The sequence below is a fragment of the Ovis aries genome, chromosome 6, assembly GCF_016772045.2.
Source record: "Ovis aries strain OAR_USU_Benz2616 breed Rambouillet chromosome 6, ARS-UI_Ramb_v3.0, whole genome shotgun sequence".
NCBI classification, from domain to species: domain Eukaryota; kingdom Metazoa; phylum Chordata; class Mammalia; order Artiodactyla; family Bovidae; genus Ovis; species Ovis aries.
This window is the reverse complement of record NC_056059.1, coordinates 84,018,865-84,045,507: the sequence shown is the minus strand read 5'-3', so window position 1 is coordinate 84,045,507 and position 26,643 is coordinate 84,018,865. Positions and strand designations below refer to the sequence as shown.

Here is a 26,643-nt window from a genome sequence, read left to right as displayed (position 1 = left end):
TCCTGGTGCAGGAACCCTAAAGCAGGGGAGCCCAGCGTGAGGCTCAGACCTGTGTGGCTCCCTGAGGAGAACCATGCAATTGTAATTATTCTTCTGTGTATAGGTTTCCCACCCTGGGTCTTGATTGTCTCTTGTCTGCCTTTCCTACCTGTCTTGTGGCTCTTTATGTCTTTAGTTGTAGACAGTCTTTTTGCTAGCCTTCAAATTATTCTCATCAATATTTGCTCTGTAAATAGTAGTTGTAATTTTAGTATGCCTGTGGGAGGAGGTGAGCTCAGGATCTTCCAGTTTATTTACCATATGAGTTTCCTACTTGATAATGGTTTTAATTTCTTTGGATCTCATAGAAATATTTGTGTCAGAAACTTAAAAATGCAGGTTTCTTGATTGACTTGGTGGTCAAGAAAATTTTTCATTATATAACATCTAATGTTTTAATCTCTTTCTGAAAAAAAAATTTTTCCATTGTTAAACTCATGTTGGTGGTTATACACATTTTATTGTAGATGCAATGTTTGTATTAAAATAGCCTGTATTTCTGATTTCCTGTTCTTCCTGGTTGTCAGTCTCAAAAATGAAACTAGAATTCATCTTTCCTTTTTGTTAGATCTTTTCTTCTCTACCTGCTTTTGTAGTAAAATGAAACTACTATTGACACCTTTAACTTTTTGTTGCTTTCCATATTCATTCTTGTTTTAAATTCTTTTTCCTCTTTAAATTCTATTCAAAGAAATGTTCTTTTTTCCTTCAGGTAGGAAATACATCTTTGTTGAAAACTTCCTTTAAGTATTCTCTTCCATAAATTAGCTTGACTAAAGTCATGAGTTATTTTAAAACAGAAAAGCAGTGGTTAACCTTTTCTTACGTGGGACTTTCCTAAGTAGTGGAAGGAGTCATATATTGCATTTTTCCTTTACATACTATGCTTTTCTTTTTGACTCAGGAGTATATGTTGCTTATCAAACAATGTGCAGTTTGCATTTAGCTGAGAGGAAGTTGTAGATTTCGAGAATGTGTGACTTTTAAAAAATAGAAGAAAAAAGAAGTCCATAGGATAAATTTAAGAAGTTTCTATAATTGAGAGGTCTTTTTTGTTTGTTTTTTAATTGGCTGTGGTTTTCTGAATATTCTTTGGTTCAGTAGATTTTTATTTTTATTGTTTATTTTAGGAAGCAAGAAAGGTAGCACCAATGTTCCTCATAAAAAGAATCAGAAAAAAGATAAGGAATGCAAAAAGAAGCATTTTTCAAGTGGGTCCAAGAACAACAAAATTGAACCTGAAGAATTAACTTCAACTATCAGAAGAAGTCAAAGAATTTCTAGATGCCCATCTGATTGGTGGGTGGTAAAATCAGAGCAGAGTAAGTATTTTTATTTAAATCATATTCATTCTATGAGAGGCTCTGTGTTTGATTTATATTCCTGTTCCCTTGAGAAAAATCTCATGAGGAAAAAATTAAATTGGATCGCCAACAGAAATATTAAATCAATTAATTATAAAGATATTCATGAAGCTTTATCATATATAGTATTTTAGGTATAGGGATATAACTGTAGAAAAATAAAACCAAAAATGAAAAATTGTTGCTGTTATATGACTTACATTCTACAGAAGGAAGACCAGCAGTATAGATACATTGGATGAGGTGAGGAACTACCCCTGGTGGCTGAGAGGTTAAAGCATCTGCCTCCAATGTGGGAGACCTGGGTTTGATCCCTGGGTCGGGAAGATCCCCTGGAGAAGGAAATGGTAACCCACTCCAGTATTCTTGCCTGGAGAATCCCATGGATGGAGAAGCCTGGTAGGCTACAGTTCATGGGTTCGCAAAGAGTTGGACACGACTGAGTGACTTCACTTTCACTTCACTTTCATGATGTGAATTAGATGAGAGCTAAGAATTGACAGTGTGATTTTGACAACATGGAGGTTGTTATCACCTTGATAAAATTGATTTTTGTAGAATGATGAGACCAAACGTCTCTGATTGAGGTGGGTTCAAGGGAGTTTGGAAGTGAGACCAAAGAGACAGTAAAATAAAGGGATGTGGCAGATGTGGGGTCAAGAGAAGGTCTCTCTCTCTTTTTTAATATGCTTACTCTTTTTTAATATTAAATCAGCTCATCTGCTCTTTAAAAAGACTGTGTAGAAAGGTACAGGATCACAGTCCTTGTGTAAGCAAGGAATTGGTGTGGGCTACCCTAGAATAAAAGGGTTAGCTTTAGATTGAATCAGGGACATTAAATGTGAAAAGGTAAAGGCAGAGTACGTGGCAACACTTAGAAGTAGGTTGGTGGGATTGATGGGAGGATAAATGTTGAAGGTAAACTTTGAGTAGATTACTTTGTTTAGTTTATTACTCTTTAAAATGTGACTACCATTACTTCTATCTCATTAAGTTATACGTATTAAATGGCATATATTTACTATTAAAAGGTTAAATACTACTGTTACTGCTTTCGAGAACTCATCTTTTTGTCCCATGTTGCTGGAAACTGTACTATGGTAAATGAAGATGTAATTATATGCATTAATAAAATTCTTACAAAGCTGGGATAAGCATTCTTGAGCTCCATAATTTACCAAAAAAGACTTGAAACATGTATTAGTCCCGAGACATGTTGGGGTCAAGTAGGCAGTCACAAAAGTGGAGGAATGCTTATAGATCACCTGGTCCAAACTCCTTCATCTGATGGAAGAAGAAACTAAGTCTGAAGCATAGAAAAGCAGCCTAAGTTCTCCTTAAGGTCAGAGACCTTTGTGCTAGAATTGAAACAACAGAACCCTTTTTTCTTTACTCTTGATCAGCCTGTAGTACATGCAAGAAACATTTATTGTGTGCCCATGGTGAGGTAGGAATAGTGATAGGCTGGGCCAGGCAAATGAGCAACCTAGAATGGGAAATTTAAGAAGACACTTGATCTTAGGGCTGTGTGACTGACTTGGAGTAAAGTGAAGTGAAAGTTGCGCAGTTGTGTCGGACTCTTTGCGACCCCGTGAACTATACAGTCCATGGAATTCTCCAGGCCAGAATACTAGAGTGGGTAGCCTTTCCCTTCTCCAGGGGATCTTCCCAACCCAGGGAATGAACCCAGGTATCCCGTATTGCAGGCAGATTCTTTACCAACTGAGCTATCATGTAAGCCCAACTTGGGAGTAAGCACCTTCTTAAATTTTACACCCTAATTAGAATTTTTAGTTTTTTTCTTTATGAGAACTTTTAAGATGTACCCTCTGATAATTATTTTGCAATATATACTATATAAGATTATTGTGTTTTGCACCTTAAACTTGCATAGTCAGTTATGATATATGTCAGTTTTATATTGATATAACTGATATCTGTCAGTTGTATATTGATAAAACTGGGAAAAATTATTTACTACCCTAGGCTACTCTTGCTTTATAACAATCCTGCCCCTGCTGTTAGACATTAGGAATATAAAGATAGGTCTTGGTCTAAATGATTGGCAGTCTGCTGGAAGAGAGTGGTAAGTAAACATGAGCTGTATGTTGTTGTTCAGTCGCTCATTCATGTCTGACTCATTGTGACTCTGGGGATTGCAGCCCACCGGGCTTCCCTGTCCTTCCCTGTCTCCCAGAGTTTGCTCAGACTTCTGTCCATTGAGTTGATGATGCTTTCCAACCATTTCATCCTCTGCCCGCTTCTCCTCCTGCCCTCTTTCGCAGCATCAGGGTCTTTTCCAGTGAGTTGGCTCTTCACATGTATCAAGATGTATGATAAACATTATCACAGGACTGAGTGAAGTGAAGTCGCTCAATTGTGTCCGACTCTTTGCGACCCCATGGACTGTAGCCCACCAGGCTTCTCTGCCCATGGGATTCTCCAGGCAGGAATACTGGAGTGGGTTGCCATTTCCTTCTCCAGGGGATCTTCCAGACCCAGGGAAAAGGACTGAGAGGAGCTGCTTAATTTAGCCTTGGGGTGTAGAGAAGGCTTCCTGAAAATGGGATGATTAGGAGCAAGCTAAGTGATTGGCTGTGGTGAGGAAAGAATGTTTGAAGCAGAAGTATCATGTGTAGAGATCTGGTGCTGAGAGTTTAACCTTTTAAAATTGTTTTAAAATTATCTGGGGGAGTTGTTAAAACATAAATTACAGTATCTTACTCTGAAAATTTTAGTAGGTCTGAGCTAAGGCCTGAGAATTTGCATTTCAAACAGATTCCCAGGTAATGCTGGACTACTATTTAAGATCAGTGCTTTGGAAAAATGAAAATAGTTCAGTACTGCTGCCTATTTTGATTTGTCTATTAGGAGAAGAGTGTTGAGTTACGCTTAATGAAAAAGCACTTCAGTTCAGTTCAGTTCAGTCACTTAGTCGTGTCTGACTCTTTGCAACCCCATGAATCCCAGCACGCCAGGCCTCCCTGTCCATCACCAACTCCCAGAGTTCACTCAGACTCACGTCCATCGAGTCAGTGATGCCATCCAGCCATCTCATCCTCTGTCATCCCCTTCTCCTCCTGCCCCCAATCCCTCCCAGCATCAGAGTCTTTTCCAATGAGTCAACTCTTCACATGAGGTGGCCAAAGTACTGGAGTTTCAGCTTTAGCCTCATTCCTTCCAAAGAAATCCCAGGGCTGATCTCCTTCAGAACGGACTGGTTGGATTTCCTTGCAGTCCAAGGGACTCTCAAGAGTCTTCTCCCAACACCACACTTCAAAAGCATCAATTCTTCGGCACTCCGCCTTCTTCACAGTCCAACTCTGTAATAAATTGGAATTAAACTTATTTGGAGATTCCCTGGTGGCTCAGACAGTAAAGCATCTGCCTGCAATGCGGGAGACCTGGGTTCGGTCCCCAGGTCGAGATGATACTGTGGAGAAGGAAATGGCAAACCATTCCAGTACTCTTGCCTAGAAAATTTCATGGATGGAGAAGCCTGGTGGGCTACAGTCCATATAGGGTCGCAAAGAGTTGGACATGACTGAGTGACTTTTCACTCACTTTCACTCAAACATATTTGAACTTAATCCTTAAGCTATGGGTAATCACTAAAAAATGTTAACCAGATTGTAGTGATTCCATTTGTGTTTTCTAAGGATGATTCTTAAAACAGCGTAAAGGATGGATCGAAGAATGGCATGGATAGAGAAAGGATATCAGTTTAGAGGCTGTTTTAAGGAAAGAAATGATAAAGGTCTCTGCTAATGACAGGCAGCAGTGCTTAAAAGAAGAGGATCTGAGAAGCATTCTTCCCTTATGGCCCAGTGGTAAAGAATCTGCCTTCAATGCTGGAAACCTAGGTTGAATCCCTGGGTTGGGAAGATCCCTTGGAGAAGGAAATGGCAAGCCACTCCAGTATTCTTGCCTGGAAAATCCCATGGATGAAAGAACCTGGCGGGCTATAGTCCATGGGGTCACAAGAGTTGGACATGACTGAGCGACTTCAATTCTGAAGAAAGTAGAGTGACAGGATTTAGGATTGCTTGTGGTTGGGGGCAGGAGTCTCAGATGACTCATATATCTGAGATAGTGACACTTTTCATTAAGATAGGAAATAAAACGAGTGGCAGATTTGGGGGAGAGTGGTAGGTCAATATTATAGATATCAGCATGTAGATAATTATATCAGAATATAGATAGTAATTAAAGTTCTGTATAGATAGATCCTTCAAAGAAAGTACACAGAGAGTGAGAAGATGAAACTGGGACCTTGGGGAAATTCCAGGATGTTAAGAAGAATAGTGGGCAGAGCCAGAGAGGATGGTTTTGAAAACTTATGATCAATTTAAAAGATTTGGTCCATGTATCTGTAAATTGCAAGCAGATCAAGCCAGTCAGTTTTAAAGGAAATCAACCTCGAATATTCATTGATGCTAAAGTTGTAGCTCTAGTACTTTGGCCACCTAATGCAAAGAGCCAACTCATTGGAAAAGACCCTAATCTTGGGAAGGAGTCGGACATGACTTAGAGACTAACAACAACAACAGTCTATAAAGTGAAGAGCTGAATAGTTTATGAATTTAACTTGAAAACAAATGTAGATTACTATGAGATTGGGTGCATGTATATGTTTACATGAAAAATATAAATAATATTGATATTTTAGTGAGCCAGATAATCAAATGTATACTTACTTTATGTTATCATTTAATCCTGTAGGTTCTTTTTCTAGCAGTTCTTCAGTAAGAAATGAACTGTCAGTGTATCATAACAGTAGACAAAAACCACCTGCTGAAAAAACAAACCAGTCATCTAAGAATATTGGAAAAAAAGCTGCTCCATTTAAAAAGCAGAAGAGAGCTAACAAAGGCAGCTCAGGAGCACAGGTTTTATATGCTAAAGATTCTGGTGGTGCCCAGAATGAGTCATTGAGAAGCAATGAAGCAGACCTGGCTAAGAAGAAAAATCCTAATCCTTCCGGGTAATGTCTCTTATATATACAAAGTAATTATTTTTGTTTGACACTTAATAAATGTCTCTGTTATTCAGTCATTTATAGAAAGCAATATTAGCATAAAGGAGTCTATAGTCTGACAGACCTGGTAGTAAATCCATGGTGTGTCGTTAGTTGCGTGACCCCTCAGGCTAAATAGTACTCTGAATTTGTTTACTCATATTAAAATGGGGAATAATATATAGCACATGAGGTATGATGATAAATTTAATAAGGTAGGTGTTATTGTCACCTAACAATCCCTTCTTTTAAATTGTGATATAAACAGATAAAATTTATCATCTTAATCATTAAACTTAAAAAAATTAATTTATTTGACTGCATTGGGTCTTAGTTGTGGCACAGGAGATGTTTGGTCATATCTTCTTTGCATCAAAGTTGTGGTGTACAGATTTTCTAGGTGTGGCATGTGGGCTCAGTAGTTACGGTGCTTTGAGTTACTCTGCAAGATGTGGGATATTAGTGCTGCAACTAAGGATTAAACTCATGTCCCCTGCATTGCAAGTTGGATTCTTAACCACTGGACCACCAGGGAAGTCCCCATCTTGTTTTTAAGTGTATCGTTTGAGTTGCTTTCTTTTTTTTTTTTTTTTAATTAATTAATTAATTTTTGGCTGTGGTGGGTCTTTAGTTCTGTGTGTGGGCTTTTTCTAGTTGCGGCAAACAGGGACAACCACTCTCTAGTTGCCATGCACAGATGTCTCATTGTGGTGGCTTCTCTTGTTGCAGAGCACCTCATCTAGGGTGAGCAGGCTTCAGTAGTTGTGGCTTTTGGGTTCTACAGTGCAGGCTCAGTAGTTCTGGTGCAAGGTCTTCATTGTCCTGCGTCATGTGAGATCTTGCCAGATCAGGGATTTGGCAGACTGATTCTTTGGCAGACTGATTCTTAATCACTGGACCACTAGGGAAGTCCAAGTTGCTTTCTTTTAAGTGAGATTAATATAATTTTAGTAATTTGGAATGCATTATTTTTTTTTCCAATAAGATGATAATATTTAACATTTTAGTGCTTATTATTATCAAGTGTTCGCTAGATGCTTTCAATGAATTCTCATCAGTCCTGACAACCTAGTAAATACTGCTCTTACGCATTTTTGCTTTTTGATATAGCATTTGCTTATTCATTCATTCAAAAAATACTTAATGCATATTATGTATGAGAAATTGCAGGTGCTGGGGATATAGTGAATACATGATTAGAATACTCTCAAATACATTACTCTATGGCATTATGGTGCATACTCTCTATAAATAGTTCACTGAATTGTACGTTTACCCCCAGTGATTTGCAGTGCTCCCTCTGTGTTATGTCAGACTTCCATATTTATAGTAACTTATTCTTTATATCAGGAGAAGACAATGGCAACACACTCCAGTACTCTTGCCTGGAAAATCCCATGGACAGAGGAGCCTGGTGGGCTGCAGTCCATGGGGTCGCTAGGAGTCGGACACTACTGAGCGACTTCACTTTCACTTCTCATTTTCATGCATTGGAGAAGGAAATGGCAACCCACTCCAGTGTTCTTACCTGGAGGATCCCAGGGATGGGGGAGCCTGGTGGGCTGCCATCTATGGGGTCACACAGAGTTGGACACGACTGAAGCGACTTAGTAGCAGCAGCATTCTTTATATCATTTGGTTTTTATAAAGAATCTTGAGAGGTTGAGAGGATATGTATTAGCTCTATTTTTACATGTAAGTAAGGTACACTTAAGATAAATAAGTGTACCTAGGTCTTTTATTAACCTAATTGTTTTTACTTGAATGTGTTAATAATAATAAATCACTGTCTTATTAAACAAAGCAGATAAGCCTTAGTTATGGATTGAGAGAAATACTAAGGTGTAAAAATAAAGTTCTTATGTTGAGTTTCTGAATTTGATCTAGTATCCCTATCTTACACATAATGGAACTATTTAGAAACATCCAAAGTTGATAGTTATTACAGTATCTGCTTAGGAAACCTGTTGGGTATCTGGATTCATAGAAAGGAAGATCTTTGAGACATTTGTATAGTCTACTTAATACATGTAGAAGATCAAACACGTAATTGTCTTGATATTTTACTTGTCATAAGGTGGAAAGTCCTGTGGACAGAGGAGCCTGGTGGGCAATAATTCACAGAGTCACAAAAGAGTCAGACGTGACTTAGCAACTAAACAACAATAAGCATACATCTCAGCAGTTTCACTTGTACACAGATGTTTTTATCAGCATTATTCATAATAGTCAAAAGGTAGTTTCCCAGATGGCCAGCAATGGATGAATGGATAATCAAAATATAACAGAATGTGCTTCAAAGAACACCATCAAGAAAGCAAGAATACCAGAGTAAGTTGTCATTTCCTTCTCCAGGGGATTTTCCCGACCCAGGGATTGAACTCACGTCTCCTGCTTTACAGGCATGTTCTTTACCACTGAGCCATTAGAGAAGCTGGAGTCACATGATAACTTTACATTAATCCTTTGAGGAACTGCAGGATCATTTTCCAAAGCATCTGCACTATTTCATATTCCTATCAGCAGTTGACTTCAGTGACTCCACATCCTTGTCAACATTTGTTGGCTTTTTGATTCTAGCCATCCTAATTGGTATGAAGTTGTAGCTCATTGTGATTTTTGTTTTCATTCTGTGAAGACTAAGACTGTTTGTGGATTTTTAATTGGATTGTCTTTTTTTTTAATTGAATTGTATTGAGAGGTTTTTATTTATTCCAGATATAAGTCTCTTTTCAAATAAGTGATATTTGATAATCTGTCATTCTTTGGGTTGTCTCATTTTCTTGATGGTGTTCTTTGAAGCATGAAAGTTTTTTTTTTCTTTTTAATTTTAATTTTTTAATTTATGGAAGTATGCTAACACATTTACAGAAAACTTAGAAAATATAGAGCAAGGTTACATACAGTTCCACTATATATTACATTTTTTTAAGTAGATAAATTAAGATTTTTAGTTGGCATTTCAATAAAAACTCAAAAATTAATAGAATGAGTATACAGAGAAGTAGGATATTGCCGGGGTCCAGCCCCGGTGGATCCAGGGAATTCGAAGGGTGGACGGCATCGGCGTGGAAAGACTTGTTTATTTATTAAAGTAAGATTAGATTAAGAAATTATAGTGTAGTAAGAAGATTAAGTGGAGGAAGAGGGCTGAATAGCTTGGAAGGCCAATAAAATTCCAGACAAGGAATTTGCACCATCTACGTTGGGCCACCGGCGCCCGCTTGAATATCTAAGGGTGCCTCGCCTTAAGCTCCCTTTCTCGCGGATCTTAACAGCCGGGGCAAGTAAGTAGACCTGGTGAGCCTCCGCGCTCCAGGTGGAAATTCAACCCGAAATTAAAGTAAAGAGCAGAGAGAGAGAAAGAGAGAGGAGAAGAAAGAGAGAGAGAGACACGGGGGGAGCCAGAGTGCCAAGAAACCAGGCCGGGAGACTAGTTAGAGAAGCTGTTCCAAGAAGCTGGCCCCCGGCCCCAGAAGCTGGCCCCGAGAAGCTGGCCCCATCCTTTATTGTTCAGAAGGCCTTTTATACTTTTGATAAAACACAGAGATCAATGGGTAACACAAGATTATGTAGCCTTTGCAGCTCAAGCTCTTTCTATACATCATTTGGTATACAAAAGGTCTCAGGTGATTTACATTATCTTCTGGCCAAGAGGCTTGTTAACACTTTTTGGCTCTCTTCTTTAATGAATGTTAATCTTGTTTCCCCTGAAGTGTTTTTTCTTTAATCTACATCTCCTTAAAGCATTAACATTAAAGTTACATCTCTATAGAACAAAGGTGCAGTGGGATATAACAAAGAAGGTACTTAACTCAAAGATCTAATGTTGCTAACACAAGGTCTACTACTTGTTTTTTTAACTATATCTACAACTAAAGGATGTGAAAATTTGGCAGCAAATATTGACTCAACAAATGAAACCTTTAATCAGTCCTAAAAAGATTTTGACTCCTCCGAAGCTCCTACATTCCTAGGATGTTTTAAGCTTCCTGTGCCTCCTGCGGTCAGGAGGCCTCAAACAATCACACGCGCAGCTGTAAGAGTCCTGCAGGCAGGCTAGAAAGCCATCAGAGGGTTTTTGGATTGAAACACTCTTTTAAATGCAGAAGACTAAAGCCCTGAATTGACTTTTTCCAGAAAATGTCAGAAGAGTGGAAAAGCAGAGCACAAAAGCCGGCAGATTTTTGTTGGGGTACATGCTTAGGAATTTCCAGAGGGGTCCCTGAAGTCTGAGCACGCCTTGCGTATGTCAGCTTCCTTCCTCATGACCTTGTCACGGGCAGGATTCCTCACACTGGCTTCTGGCAGGATATAGTAGACCTGAAAACCGCTGTGAACCAATTCAACATAATTAAGATTTATACAATTTTCACACAACAGCAGGATACAAATTCTATTCAAATTCCTATAGGCTGTAATCTAGGAGACACAGAAACATATCCAGGGATGTAAAACAAAGTGCAAAAATTTCATGGTCTAAAGTTATTGAAATCATGCAGTCTGTTCTTTTATTCCTATGGAATTATGTTAGAAATCAGTATCAAAAGATACTTGAAAATAACCCACATATCTTCAGGTATGATGTCACAAGTACAGGGAGACATTTACCAAAATAGATCTTCAACTTAGCCATTGAAAGCCTCAATAAAGTTAGACTGAAAAAAAAAAACACAGAGGATGATTGCAGAGAAGAAAGCATTTAAATGGGAAATTAGTATAAAAATAAGAAATTAGTGTTAAGGATACTTTAAACTTCCCTTCTCTTGTGGGCTTCCCATGTGGCTCAGCTGGTAAAGAATCCCGCCTGCAGTGCAGGAGACCTGGGTTTGATCCCTCGGTTGGGAAGATCCCCTGGAGAAGGGAAAGGCTACCTACTCCAGTATTCTGGCTTGGAAAATTCCGTGGACTGTATAGTCCATGGGGTCGCAAAAAGTCAGACACAACTGGGTGACTTTCATTCATTCATACTTTGGACAGAATCCCATGTATTTGGAAATTAAATGTCCACTTTTAAATGATGAGTGTATCTAAAAGGCCATAACAAGGAAAATTAGGAAATATTTGCAATGGAATAAAAATGAAAACAGATTTTACCAGAATTTGTTGCATATAGCTGAAGCTACTCAGTGCAATTAAATACAGTGTGGAGCCTTGAATAAGGTATGAAAACAAATAATGGGCAGTAGCATAAAGTTTTGTGAATTTGAACAAAATCTGTCCTTTAGTTAATAATACTGTATCACTTGTTAATTTTCTGTGTTGTTTAAATAACAGTATTCAGAATTGGATTAGAAGTTTCGATCCTCATTCAATTTTTTTTTTAAAATCACTAAGATAATAAATTTTGTAGAATTTTAGCAGTAATACTAGATGCCAAAATACATGGAACTATATCAAAGTTTTGAGTGAATACAGATGCAAAATTTAGCATTCTATTCATACTAAGTCAAACAAGTGGAATCAAAATGTCATAAATTTTTTTGGTTTGGCAAAAATTTATAAATTTTCTAAAATATTATACATATTGTATATATATACACACAAAAGCTTTCTTACTACCAGAAGCACAAAAGTTTTTAATTTTGATAAAATCCCATATATCTATTTTGTCTTGTCATTGCTTTTGTTGCTGTTGGTATTTTGGTGTCATATCTATGAATTCTTTGTCCAATTCAAGTTCATGAAGATTTACCCCTGTTTTTTTCTTAGAGTTTTATAGTTTTAGCTCTTAAATTTAATTCTTTGATCCAGTTTGAGTTAAGTTTTCTATATGCTGTAAAGAATCCAACCCTGTTCAGTTGTCCCATAACTGTTTGTTGAAAAGACATTTTTTTCCCCCATTGAATAGTCTTAGAACCCTTTTTGTAGATCAACTGACCATAGATGTATGGGCTTATTTCTGAATTTTCAATTTTATTCTGTTGTTTACATATCAGTTGTTCTAGAACCACACTGTCTTGATAATCATTGGTTAGAGGTAAGTTTTGAAGTCAGGAAGTGTGAGTTTTCTTTTTTTAGGAATATTTTGGCTATTCTGAATCTTGCAATTCCATGTAAGTTTTAGAATCAGCATGTCAGTTTCTGCAAAGATGTCAGAATTCTGATATGGACTGCTTTGAATCTGTTGGTTTAAGGAATCTTGCTGTCTTAACAGTGTCTATTGATCCACGAACAGGGTTGTTCTTCCTATTAGTTAGGTCTTTTTAAATGTCTCTGAACAGTGTTTTTGTAATATAATTTTTTTATTTCCTGTTGTTAATTTCACTCCTAAGTATCCCTTTTGATGCTGTTGTGAATGGAATTGGGTTTTAAATATTACTTTTGGATCAATCAGTGCAAATGTATAGAAACGCATTTGATATTTTTATGTTGATCTTTATCCTGCAATCTTGCTGAACTCTTGTATTAGTTCTGATAGCTTTACAAATAGATTTTATAGGACTTTCTAAGTAAAAGGTCTTGAATGTCATTTGTGAATAGTGATAGTTTTACTTGTGTTTTACTATCCAGATGCTTTTTCTTGCATTATAGCCCTGGCTAAAGTCTTTAACACTGGGCTCAGTAAGAGTGGCATGGTAGACTTCTTTGTCTTGTTCTTAATCTTAACAGGAACACATCCAGTCTTTCGCCATTCAATATGTTTTTAGCTGTGGGGTTTTTGTAGATGTCCTTTTATCAGGTTGAGGAAGTTCCTTTTTATTCCTAGTTTGTTGAGTGTTTTTTATAGTGAAAAAATGTGTTTTGTCAGATACCTTTTTTTTTACATCAGTATATTGAGGTGACCATGTGATACTTTTTTATTATTATTGATAAAATGTACTACATTAATTGGTTTTTGGCTTAAACCAAACATGCATCTCTGGTATAAATCCTATGTGATCATGACACATAATTCTGTTTTTATGTTGCTAGCATTTTGTTGAGGGGTTTTGTTTTCTTTTGGTCTTTAGTTTTCTTGTGATTTTTTTTTTGTGCAGTTTTGGTGTCTGGATAACACTGACCTCATAAAATGAGTTGGGAAGTGCTTTTCTATTATTTTGGAAGAGTTTGTGAAGAAGTCCTGTTAAGTCTTTGAATGGTGGTAGAATTCAGTGGTGAAATCATCTGGGCAGTTTTCTTTCTACTGATTTATTCTCTAATTAAGTCTTTTGAAATTGATTATTTTTTTCTTGAATCAGTGTTGGCAATTCTTGTGTTTCTAGGAATTTGTCCATTCCACTCTAGTTATCTAATTTGTTGGTATACAGTTGTTTATAGTATTCTCTAACCGTCCTTTTGTTTTGTTTTCACTGATGGTAGGACCTAGAGGGAGACTAGAAACTCCAAAAATAAATGATCAAAGAATACTCAGAAGTTTGCATGCTCTTTAGTTATGTTGCAGTTTTATCCCCACAAATAATAAGAATAAGCTGGTAGACTGAGTTAAGAAACTCATGTATTTGCAGTATTTGCAGTAAGCTAACTAGTTGGCAGATACCAAAGAGGTGAGCCTATGTTCCTCTGAACAGTACTGTTTGTCAGGAGGCTGGGTAGAGATATCAAAGAAAACAATTTCAATTCTTAAAGGGTTTTCAACAAAAGCTGTGATAGATTAACTACCTGATAGCTCAGTTGGTAAAGAATCTACCTGCAATGCATGAGACCCCAGTTCCATTCCTGGCCTGGGAAGATCTGCTGGAGAAGGGATAGACTACCCACCTCAGTTTTCTTGGGCTTCCCTTGTGGCTCACCTGGTGAAGAATCCACCTGCAGTGTGGGAGACCAGTTTTGATCCCTGGGTTGGGAGGATCCCTTGGAGAAGGAAAAGGCTACCTACTCCAGTATTCTGGCCTAGAGAATTCCATGGACATGGGGTTGCAAAGAGTTGGACACCCCTGAGCGACTTTCACTTTCCTACATCATAAGCTGCCTGTAGGTAATTACGCCCAGTTAGTCACTTCTATCTTAGTTAGGTCAAGTCTTTATCATTTCCTATGTCAGATTTTTTTAAATTAAAACTTTAAGTAGATTCTAAAATCAGATTTCCTTCCTGGACTAGTTGTTAAGTTTTAGAACCTGAACAAGATTATCTGATATTTGTGAGCATTGTATTGTCTACCCACCTGTGTTATGATTATGGAAGAACTAATTTTTGAAGAAATGTGAACAGTTACATACTTTTCATTTTCGTAGAGATACAGGAAGCTCAAAGAATCAAGATAGTATGGCTGCACAAAATGTTCATCAAAAGTCTCAAATGAGTGTATATACATGCACGACACCAACAAAGTCAAACTTGGATTCTGGAGAGCCTGGGACTTCAGTTTTGGAAGGAAGGTATGCATGTGTCCTAAGGATAATAGGATTTACTCACTATATTCCGTTACCCATTGAGTATAACAAAGTACTCCCAAAGGTTCATTTTAATTTTGTTAGTGCCTTGCAAACATTGTTTCACAGTTTCTGTGGTAGAAATCTGAGAGTGACTTAGCTGGCTAGTTCTGGCTCAGGGATTCTTACGAGGTACAGCAATCAAGATATCTATCTAGTTTGCAGTCCTTTGCCTGGTTAGAGCATAGAGGATCCACTTATCAGGTGGCTTACTCACAGGTTATTAGCTGGAGCCAGAGTTTCTTTGTCATGTGGCTGTCTCCATTGAGGTATTCAGTAAGGCAGCTGGCTTCCCACAAAGCAGATGATCCAAGTGAAAGTGTGACTGTGACAGAGGTCATAGTCTTAATGACCTAGTCTTTGAAGTCTTGGATTTTATTCTGTTTGGAAACAAGTCACTCAGTCTATATCATATTCAGAAGGGAGTTATTTTTATTGAAATTATTTGATTTACAATGTTGGATTAGTTTCAGGTGTACAGCAAAGTGATTCATACATATGTATATATTATTTTTATATTCTTGAAAGAAACGTTATCTAAGAATTTGTCTATGTATGTTTAAAGAGAGCATACTTAGTGAGTAAACCAAATTACCCTACCCTCATAATAACTGAAGTCATAAACCCTTTTTCAAATGAAGGAATGGTAAATAATAGCAAATTTTCAGACTTTAAAGGGATAACTAAGATTTCTTTACTGTTTGAGAGCCCTTGACTACTAGGCCTGTCCTGGGCTCATAATAGGAGGATGAGGATCTAGGACTGGGATAAACCGAGTCATCTCTGAACAATTTTAAATTACTTGTTTTTGCCAGTAGTTTAAAAAAAAATTAAAATAAGCTGATTTATTTCTAATTTTTATTTCTAATGATTTGATTTTTATCAAAGTGTGTTATTGAGTTAACTTGAATGTGTAACTCTGACTCATGAGTTAGTTTAAAGGTTATAAAATTCAGTGCTACTTTGTTTAAATCAAATGTTGGATTAAATTGTAGATTTTTAGACTTTTTGTTTTATGAATCAAGTAGGTATATTCTTAATGTCCTATAACATCATTACTGGTTTTATAAGAAAAAAAATCTTTTGCAGTTTTAGGAGAAAAATGACCATAAAGATAGCTATATTAAATACATATATTACAAGCACAAATTTTGTGGTTTCCTTTTTTTTCTTAAGTGGACCTGTTCGGCTCAAGAATTATTTAACGTCTGGAAAGAACAATTCAGATGTGGATGATAATGTAGTTCAAGAAAATTTGAGTAAGTTATGATTTATCTTCTACTGTCTTGATTTTTATAGCATTATGGATGTGGAGTAAGGTGTGCTGTATTTTTTTGTTTTAATATCTTTTATTTTATTTACTTATTTGGCTGAACCGGGTCTTAGTTGCAGCATGTGAACACTTAGTTGCAGCATGTGGGGTCTAGTTCCTGGCCAGGGATTGAAGCTGGGCCCCTTGCATTGGAAGCTGGACTCTTAGCCACTAACAACCAGGGAAATCCCTGTGCTGTGTTTCATTTAAATTATCACCATTGACATTTTTATGGAAAAAATGTATTGAGTACCTACCCTTAAGAGCCTTATTTTATGGTTAGAGATTTGTAAAACCTTACCAACTGGGTGCAAGAGGGAGGGAGGGAAAGATAAAGAGAAAGAGTAAGATGAGTGACAGTCCTTTCTTTGAAGTAGAACATAATATAATTGGTATTTAAGGTGCCTACTCCAGTATTTTAAAATGTCAGGCTGATAAGAGTATAAATGAAGAAAGATTCGCCATATATTGATGATTACTGAAGCTAAATGTTGAAGTTTTAAAAAATGCCTCTTTATAGAGAGTTTTATAATTTTTTATACCCCTAAAGAATGTGCTTGACATATGATATTTTATATGTTTTTTCTTTCCTAATTCACTAACTCTTTTTCCTATTAAGTAGTTTTTTCTCCCTCTATTTAGATTTACTTTTATTATTTTTCTCTACTAAGTGGAATGCTTTGTATTTATTTTTTTTTTGAAATGCTTTTTATATTTATTTTTCTACTTTTAATTTGGTAAAGAGTTTGAGTTTTCTCGAGTATAGTTTTAGTTAAAAAAATTTTTTTTTAATAGAGTGTTTTTACTGTTGTATACTCTAAATTTCAGTGGTGATTTTTCTTTGACCCAAATGTATTTTAAAAGAGTACATTAATCAAGAGCTTGGTCTCCATAGTCAGGAACCTAGATGTGAGTCTAGCTTTACCCTTAGCTATGCTATCTTGAGTAAGATTTTTAAGTGTTCTTAGCTTCAGCTTCCTTATTTATAAAATGATGATACCAATTCTCATCATATGAATTGATCCAAAGATGAATATACATTCTTTGCTTAGTTTCTTTTTTAATATACTATTTTATTTGGCTTTGTTGAGGCTTAGTTGTGGCACGTTGGATCTTCATTGAGTCATGGGCGATCTTTTGTTGTGGCACATGATCTCTAGTTGTGGCCCCCGGGCTCAGTAGTTGGGGTGTGCAGGCTTGTTGCTTCGCAGTTTATGGGATCTTAAATCTCTGACCAGGGCTTGAAACTGCATTTGCTGCCTAGGAAGGCAGATTCTGAACCACTGGGTCACAAGGGAAGTCCTCTGCTTAGTTTTAATACTGGTGTATGTTAAACATGCAGTGTTCACTGTTATCCTAAGAAGTTGTGTTTTGTTTTGTTTCTTTGTTTATAGTTTCTAGTTTTGATTCATTGTTCTAGGTAACTTTGGCCTATATTATTAATTCTTTGAATATGCTTAGAACACATAACTCATGGAAGAATTTCATAATTCTTCTGTGGATGCTTAAAAAAATACTACTACTTTTTGTGTACATGCATGTGTGCTAAGTGTTTTCAGTTGTGTCTGACTCTTAGTGACTCTTCGGACTGTAGCCCACCAGCCTTCTCTGTCTATGAATTCTCCAGGCAAGAATACTGGAGTGGGTTGCCATGCCCTTTCCCACGGCATCTTCCCAACCCAGCGGTTGAACCCGCATCTGTTATGTCTCCTGCATTGGCAGGAGGTTTCTTTACCACTAGCGCCACCTGGGAAGCCCCTTTTTGTGTACAGATGTGGATGAAAATATGTATATACACTCATTATTAATGTAAGTGAATATATATTTTAGTATACTTTGAATATTAAATATTTAAATTCTTAAATATTTATGGAATATTACGGAATACTTACTGTACATTCTTCTACAGGAAAAAGATATCAAAATTTGTGGTTTGTTGGGATATTGAGAGTAAGAAAATAAAGTACAGATTTTTGGGGTAGAAAATAGGAGCTAGATTTTTAAGTAGATGGGCAGAAAAAGTCTTACTGAAGAAGTGATAATTTGAGCAGAGATATGAGAGAGGTGAGAAATCAATTGATGCAGCTGTATGGGAAAATAGTGCTCCATGCAGACAGAAGATAAGGACAAAGGTTTTGATATGGTAAAGACTCAGTTCTGATTGAAAAACACCAGGGAGGCTGGGAAGGAGGGGGAGGAGGAAGAGAATGAAAGTAGAAAATAGTAGGAGATGATGTCACAGAGGGAACAAGAATGAAAGATCTTATACAATGTTGAAGACTACTTTAAGGGTTTGGGCTTTACCAAGGGGTATGGGAAGCCCCTGGAGGATTTTGAGCAGAGGAGAGACGTGACTAACCTATAAACAATCATTGTGGCTGCTGTAGACTGCATGTTAGGGGTGGACTAATGAGTTCAAGGAGTCAGGTCTAAGGTTGGAAGCAGGAGGACCAGTTGGTGAAACTTGTAATTCCTTTCTTTTTTTTAAATTTTTGTATAATTTAATAAACAACTTTTAACACATTACTGCTTATGTTTGGCTTTCTTGTGTCTGTGTTTCTGCCCTTCTGAGTCGGTGGTCTTTTTGTTCCTGTTCCTGTTTTTCACGTTATGTGTTTCATAGTAGTGTACGCTGACTTTTCTAGATTGCTGCTGCCGTGCTTCTCGCCTCCTCTCCTTAGATGTAAGTGTCCTGCGAGTTTTGTCTGGCTGCTCCTCTTCCCTCTGTGCCTTCCTCTTCTTTCCCCTTTTGGGGGGGTGTTGTGTCATCTACATCTTCTTCAGCTTTTCTTTTTAATTCCTGTGTGAGGTGGTAGCTTGGACTAGGGTGGTAGCAGTGGAAGGTGGAGAGACCAGAAGTGGGATTTTAGGTATTTTTGGTGGTAGAGTCAACATGATTTCCTGATGGATGGGACATAGGGTGTAAAAAAAGTGAGGGGTCAATGATAAAGAACTTTAAATTTTGGGGCCTGGACCCCTGAAAAAATGACATCATTTCTTGATTTGGAGACCACTAGAGAAGGAGCAGATTAGGGTGGAAAACAACAGGATCTTAAATATGGACATTCTGTGTTTTATATTACTCTGATTCTTTGTATCCTTACCACTTGTGAGGTCCATTAAGGACTACCAGAATTAAAATCTTTCCTTTGCAGTGGTCTGTCTGTCTCTGGTATTTCCTGCAGTCATTGCTATGTGCGTTTCAGTGCTATTACTGAGCATATAAATTTGCATCTGGAATGTACCTATTTTACTCAAATTTGCCTTCTTGATGATGTTTTTTACTTTGTAGTCTTTTTGTTTTTTAATATTAACATTGTGACTCCCTACTTTCTTTTGGTTTGTTTCTTAGATTTTCATTCTTCCTTTTACTTTTTTTCTGTCAGTATTTTTTTCTTTTAATAAATGTTTAATGAATACGCTTTGTTACTTCTTTGTAAAGTTGGTAGACAGTCTCATGTGCTAGCAAGCAAGCACTCAAAAATTTTGTTTTTTAAATACAAGAAACAACTAGTCAAATAGTGAAAGTCTTGAGTCAGTCTTTTTTCCTTTAAGCTATTTGGCTGTTGCTCTTTTCCCCTCATGATAGCTAATGCTTATGAGTAGATATTTTAAACCAGCCTTACTTCTTTTTTCCTTTGTAGATAACCTGTTTCTTTCATTTTCATGCTTATTAGGCTTTGTTAGTCTTTGAAATTCTGGAATTATCTCTCTCTCTTTTTTTTTCCTCTTATTTTTTTTGGAAATAATTTCAGATCTACTCAAATACCATATCGTCTTCATCCAGATTCCACAGTTGTCAACATTTAATAATATTTGTTTCATCTTCCTCTCTGTCACCTCTACATAAATGTTTATATATGTTTATTAGTCTTTTTCTGGATTGTTTGGGAGCAAGACCCATACATATTATTATTATGTAGGAGTGTGCAGACATGGTACAAGACAAGAACATAATCACTCTTCAGTGATCCAAGTCAGAAAATCACCGTTAATAGGACACTAGTCTTCCTTCATTGAGTCCATACAGATTTCATCAGGAGTTCAATCAGTATTCCTTTTTCTCTCTGGTTCAGGATCCATTCTAGGATCATGGGTTGTTTAGTTTTGATGTCCCTTTGGTTTCCTTAAGCGATAGTTCTTTAGGCTTCTTCTTTCCTGACCTTGACGCTTTTTAAAGAGTACAAGCTTTTAATTCTTTAGCATGACCTTCAACCTGCTGCAGCTAAGTCGCTTCAGTCGTGTCTGACTCTGTGCGACCCCATAGACGGCAGGCTACCAGGCTACCCCGTCCCTGGGATTCTCCAGGCAAGAACACTGGAGTGGGTTGCCATTTCCTTCTCCAATGCATGAAAGTGAAAAGTGTAAGTGAAGTCGCTCAGTCGTGTCCGACTCTTAGCAACCCCATGGACTGCAGCCCATCAGGCTCCTCTGCCCATGGGATTTTCCAGGCAAGAGTACAGGAGTGGGTTGCCATTGCCTTCTCCGACCTTCAGCCTGAGTCTAATACTCCTTCACGATCAGATGTGAGCCATGCATATTTGACAGAAATGCTACAGAAATGATGCTTTTGTGCATCATGTTAGGAAGTATATAGTAATGACCCCAGAGAAGGCAATGGCAGCCTATTCCAGTACTCTTTTGCCTGTAAAATCCCATGGGCGAAGGAGCCTGGCAGGCTGCAGTCCATGGGGTCGCTAAGAGTCGGATGCGACTGAGCAACTTCACTTTCAACTTTTCACTTTCATGCATTGGAGAAGGAAATGGCAACCCACTCCAGTGTTCTTGCCTGGAGGATCCCAGGGGCGGGGGAGCCTGATGGGCTGCCGTCTGTGGAGTTGCACAGAGTTGGACATGACCGAAGCAACTTAGCAGCAGCAGCAGCAGTGCTGACTTATCTCTTCTACTGGTGATTTTAATCTTCATCACCTGTTCAAGATACTGTCTTCCAGGTTTCTCCACTCAGATAGGGTTTTTCTCTTTGGTAATTTGTGAGTATTTTGTGGAATGATATTGTGATACTATTTTAATAACTTGTCCTTTTCAAACTTACCAATATTCATATCTTTTGAAAAATCCCACCTGAATTCACTAATGATGGTACCAGATTACTATTTTATATTTTCCTGATTCTTTCTCTATTAATTAGTTTGCATGTTAAACATTTATTCATTATTCATTTATTTATATTATTACAGACTATTACTAGGTTCCTATTTTATTCAGTGTGTTGTAATCTTTGTCATTTGTTCTGGTACTCAAATTGTGCCAGATTTGGCTAGGAGGAAGCATCTCTTCAGCTGGCCCTTGTGATCTTTTGTCATGTTTCTTTTTTTTTTTAATGTTTTTATTTTTTAGCATAAGATGTTCCAAACTCTTTTCCCTGTCTCTACTCTGGAATCAGTTATTTCTCCAAAAGAACCTGTTGGAGGGATGACATTTAGAAACTTAGATCTGGGTACTAGGTGTGCTCATTGTTACTGGGATATTACTGCTTCTAGGCTCTCAGGGGACTGAGGCAATAGATACACACATATATGTACATTGTACATACATAAGCATCTATATCTATTTTTGTATTTATTCAGGCAGTCCCTGGCTCTACTGCTCTTTGTTTCATTGTGCTTCACAGATTTTGCATTTTTTACAAAATAAAGTTTTATGGCAACTCCATATCAAACAAGTCTATTGGCACCATTTTTCCGGTGGCATTTGCTCAATTATTATATCTGTGTCACATTTTGATAATTCATGTGATATTTCATTATTATTATGGTGACCCATGATCAGTGGTCTTTGTTACTATTGTAAAAAATTCTGACTTACAGAGGACTCGGGATGATGTTTAGCATTTTTTAGCAATAAGGTATTTAAAAATACATTGACTTTTTTTAGACATGACGCTTTTACAGACTTAACAGACTACATTATAGTGTAAACATAATGTATTGGGAAACAAAAAATTCATGTGACTCGCTTTATTCATGTGACTCGCTTTATTGCCAAATTTGTTTTATTGTAGTGGCTCAGTAGTACAGAACTCGCATGCCAATGCAGAAGATGCAAGAGATGAGTGTCCAATCCCTTGGTCGAGAAGATCCCCTGGAGAAGGAAATGGCAACCCACTCCAGTACTCTTGCCTGGAGAATTCCATGGACGGAGGAGCCTGATGGGCTACAGTCCATGGAGTCTCAGAGTTGGACAGGACTGAGTGACTAAGCATGCATGCACTGGAAGCACACTCTCAATATCTCTGAGGTGTGTCTGTATTTAAAAACCATGCATGCACATCAGTACCTCCAACCCCGGTTCAACACATTTGAAAGACTTTTCCTTGTCCATTTTAATAAACCCTTTCTCTAAGATACTGAGAAGCCTGACTCCCATCATCTTCAGTATATTTGCTCATTTGCTTTGCTCCTTCTCTGGCCCCAACAGCTGCCTCCAAGGCAAACTGCTTTAGTAAATTTCCAAGAATTACTAGCTCTCCACTTGTTCTAGTGGGAATTACATGGGAGACTGGATTTTTCTTTTTTCTTTTTGGTAATAGCTTTATTAAGATAGGGTCCCTTATTAAGATATATTTCACATACCATACAGTTAATCCATTTATAGTATATGTAATTCAGTAATTTATAACTATCACTACAGTAGATTTGGACTCCCCTGATGGGTCAGTGGTAAAGAATCTGCTTGTGGATGTAGGAGATGCAGGATATGCAAGTTTGATCCCTGGGTCAGGAATTTCCCCTAGAGAAGGAAATGGCAACCCATTCCAGTATTCTTGCCTGGGAAATCCCATGGACAGAGGAGCCTGATGAGCTACAGTCCATAGGATTGTAAAGAGGTGGGCATGACTGAGCACACATGCCAAAAAAAAAAAAAAAAAACACCAGTAAATATTAGAACATTTTCATGATCCCCATTCTACTCTTTAGCTGGGAATAAAATGAAAGCTTAGACCTGCTTTTCAGGAAATGTATGCTGTATAAAAATTGTATTGAAAATCTCAGGTAGTTCATTGTATGTTCACTGTTAATAGTTTCAGATTGCTGCAGAACTTACTATCCAAATCTTAGTGCCTTAGTTTAACGGTTTATCTCTCATAGTTCTGTGGGGTGACTTAGCTGGGCAATTCTCATTTTGGCTCTTTCATACTTTTATAGTTAGATGCAAGCCACTGGGGCTGGAGTCATTTGAAAGGTCAGCTGGGCTGGAAGTCCACAGTGACGTATTTACTTATATATTTGATACTCAGCTAGGGTGGCTGAAATAACTGAGGGTTGGCCAAGCATCTCTTTTCCTTCACTTGGCCTTTCCACATGGTTGTTTTGGGTTTCCTCACAGCACAGCAGTCTTGGGATAGTCAATCTTCATAATTGTGACTGTCTTTCCCCAGACTGAAGTTCCAAGAGATCTAGGCGGAACCTGAATGTCACCTGAGGAATTAGCCTTCAAAGCCCCAGAATGTCACTTCTGCTGCATTTCATTAGTCAAGCAACTCACTGAGGCCAGTGGAGTTTGAAGAAGACAATTAAACTTTGTTGATAAAGGAAAAGAATTAATGACTGCTATGTTTAGATGCTGTTTGCCACACTAAAGTTATGAACCCTTGACCTAATTGTCACCCTGCCAACTAAATTCAGTACACTTGTGCTGTTTTAGAACTTTAAGAATCATAGATTGCATTATTAACTCAGCAGTTGTTCATAATCACACCCAGCATTTTTATTCACCCAGTGGCTTATTTTACTTGAAGTCCACAAGCAATTTAAAACCTGTTTGTTTTTGTTACTTGTAACTGTTTTCCTCTTAAGATATATTCATTGTAACAAAACCTTTAGACATGTTATTGTGGTTTTATTAGCTTTTCATCCTCAGCAGTGGAAAGCAAAGAGAGTAATAAAATGTATTATTGGGTTGAAATTTTTTTTTAAATATTTATTCTGAAGTTGACCTAGTACATACTTTAACTCAACATGAAATTAGGAGCCATTACTCATGATATTTCTTTTGCAATTTACAGATGATTCAAGAGGAGAAATATCTGATTCAACACCAGAGAGCAAGATGCATCACAAATTAGGTAAGATTATTTTCCCTTAATATTTTCATATTATTATAAAATCTCTGTTTCTAAATATAGTTTAATTTTTTCTTAAGTGGGGGAAATATTATTTGGATTAATTGTCAAGTAATGTAAAACTTCATATTTCGTTTCATTAATTCATGGTAAATCATCACATGCCACAGAGTTTCTTTATTGTCCATTTATAAATCTTATAATCCACTCACTCATTGCCCAGTAGTAGGGAGCTGATCTTACCTAATGTAAGAAAGCAATGGTAGAGAATTCTGTAAAATGTAACTTCTGGGTAGATGGCATCCATGACAACTTCTCTCATTTTTTCCAGCTCACACCTAAACAAAACAGTAACTAGGATAAGTAAGCCAGGAGCTAAGGAACCCATGGAGAGGCCCACTTGGGGATTAAGATTCATGCGACCTCTCATGTTTGCAGAATTGGAGTGGCTTTTTGTTTTTCTCCCTATACTTAAGGTTTCTGCATTTTTACTTGATGAGAACCTATAGGGATGAAGCTTTCTCTAATTGCTTCCACTAGAACCTCACATCTTGTCAGTTAGTATTTTGTGGGTCCATGTGAAGAGAGACTGCTGTACTTCTCAATGTTTAATGCTTAGCTTCCTAGGTGATGCAGTGGTGAAGAATCCACCTGCCAATGCAGATGATGCAAAAGATGCAGCTTCTCTCTCCTGGTCGGGAAGATCCCCTGGAGTAGGAAATGTCAACCCACTCCAGTATTCTTGCCTGGAAAATGTCATGGACAGAGGAGCCTGGTGGGCTGCAGTCCATGAGGTCGCAAAGAGTCAGATACAACTAAGTGCATGCGTGCATACACACACACTTGCTTGACTTGGAGTGGAATATGCTGTGAGTCAGAGTAGGCAAAGAGAAATAAAATTGTCCCTGAGAGGGTCTGCAACCACACAAGAGAGGAAAATCAGCAGTACACAAATTATAGTAAGCCAGAACCTTTGTAGATAAATAACAGTTTTAACAATGAAGGAAATATGAGTATTTTCAGAAATTTAGTTATATCACAGAAGGCTTTCTGGTTGGTAAAGCATAATTTTTCAGTTTAAAAAATCAGCACATCAACTGATAAATAAAGATGAATACTGTTGAGTGCTAAATTAGTAGCTGGTGTTGACATGGAAGAAATTTATTGGAACAGAAATACAAAAGAGATTGAAACCATGAGGGAAAAATAGGCAATGGAAATAACATGGAGACAACATATAAAAAGTGCAAATAATAGAATTTTCAGAAAAGAGAAAAATTAAAATACTACTTAAAACTTTCCTGGAATAAAGATAGGCTTGATCTGCAATTTGAGAGAGTTTATCAGCTGCCAGTAAAAAGTAATGAAGAATATACACCTCTAGACAGAATTGAATAAAATTCCTAAATTTCAAGGATAGAGGAAAGCTTCCAGATAGAAGTTACATACAAAGGAGGAAAAAAAAAAAGACTAGCATTATTCATCAGTGTAACTCTGGAAAAATAAAATAGGCTACTTTCAGAAATGTATTACAATCCATGTTATAACTAGATATAACAAGATATCTTCTGATAACTGAATCTATTTTGCACATAATGCAAAATTATCATCCTCCATGGAAAATAGCATGTGAGGTTATTTTACCAAGTAGAATATAAATCAGTACTGCGTGCAAAGAGAGGAGAGAATTAGGAATGATTCCCAACATATGGTTAAATTTAAATAATGTAAACATTTTCTGTTGCCATGTGCCAAATTACTACAGATATAGTGGTTCAGACATGTTTGTTATCCTGTGGTTTCCATGGGACAGAAGTTCAGATATAAATTAGCTGGGTTCTCTGTTAAAGGGTTTCACAGGCTTCAGTCAAGTGTCATCCTGGACCATGGTCTTATCTGAGCTCAAGATCCTCTTTCAAGCTCATGTGGTTGTTAGGAGAATTCAGGTCCTTGGAATTGTAGGGCTGAGATACCTGTTTTCTTGGTGTCTGTGAGCCATGGGCCTCTACTCTTAATTTCTAGAGGTCACCTGCAGTTCCTTGCCACATGACCCTTTTCATAGACTCTTTTCTCAGTGTGGCAGCTTGCTTCTTCAAAGTGAGCAAGGAATAATTTTTCTCTGCTTCTGCTAGATAGTGTCTTATGTGTAGAATGATGACATAGTCACAGGAGTGATTTCCCATTGCTTTTGCCATATTCAGTTGAGTATATCATAGGTTCCACATGTATCCTAGGGAAGGGGTGTCTCATTGCTCACACCCAAGGGTGTGTCTACTGCTTAATGCTAATATGATTGAGGATTTATAAGTACTAAGTAGGAATTTTTACAATGATAGTTTGAAATCTGCACTATCTTAATAAAACTTGGTATAATGAGGAGCAGAGCAGGAGTGGCAGAAGGGTGATAAAAGTAGTCTAAAAGTTCTGTTTTACTAAATGAGAGAAGAAAGATGAT

The 26,643-nt window shown here is 37.3% G+C and overlaps 1 protein-coding gene across 6 annotated transcripts in view; it reads left to right on the top strand.

The window, feature by feature from the left end:
- CENPC (centromere protein C) overlaps positions 1 to 26,643 on the top strand; it is a 119,729-nt gene that overhangs the window by 79,158 nt on the left and 13,928 nt on the right. For all 6 annotated transcript variants that reach the window (XM_060417150.1, XM_060417152.1, XM_060417151.1 and 3 more), the window contains 5 exons: positions 1,170 to 1,361; positions 6,126 to 6,387; positions 14,596 to 14,739; positions 15,970 to 16,052; positions 24,132 to 24,191. In XM_060417150.1, the coding sequence (XP_060273133.1) occupies positions 1,170 to 1,361; positions 6,126 to 6,387; positions 14,596 to 14,739; positions 15,970 to 16,052; positions 24,132 to 24,191 (741 nt within the window). The remainder of the gene's footprint in view (positions 1 to 1,169; positions 1,362 to 6,125; positions 6,388 to 14,595; positions 14,740 to 15,969; positions 16,053 to 24,131; positions 24,192 to 26,643) is intronic.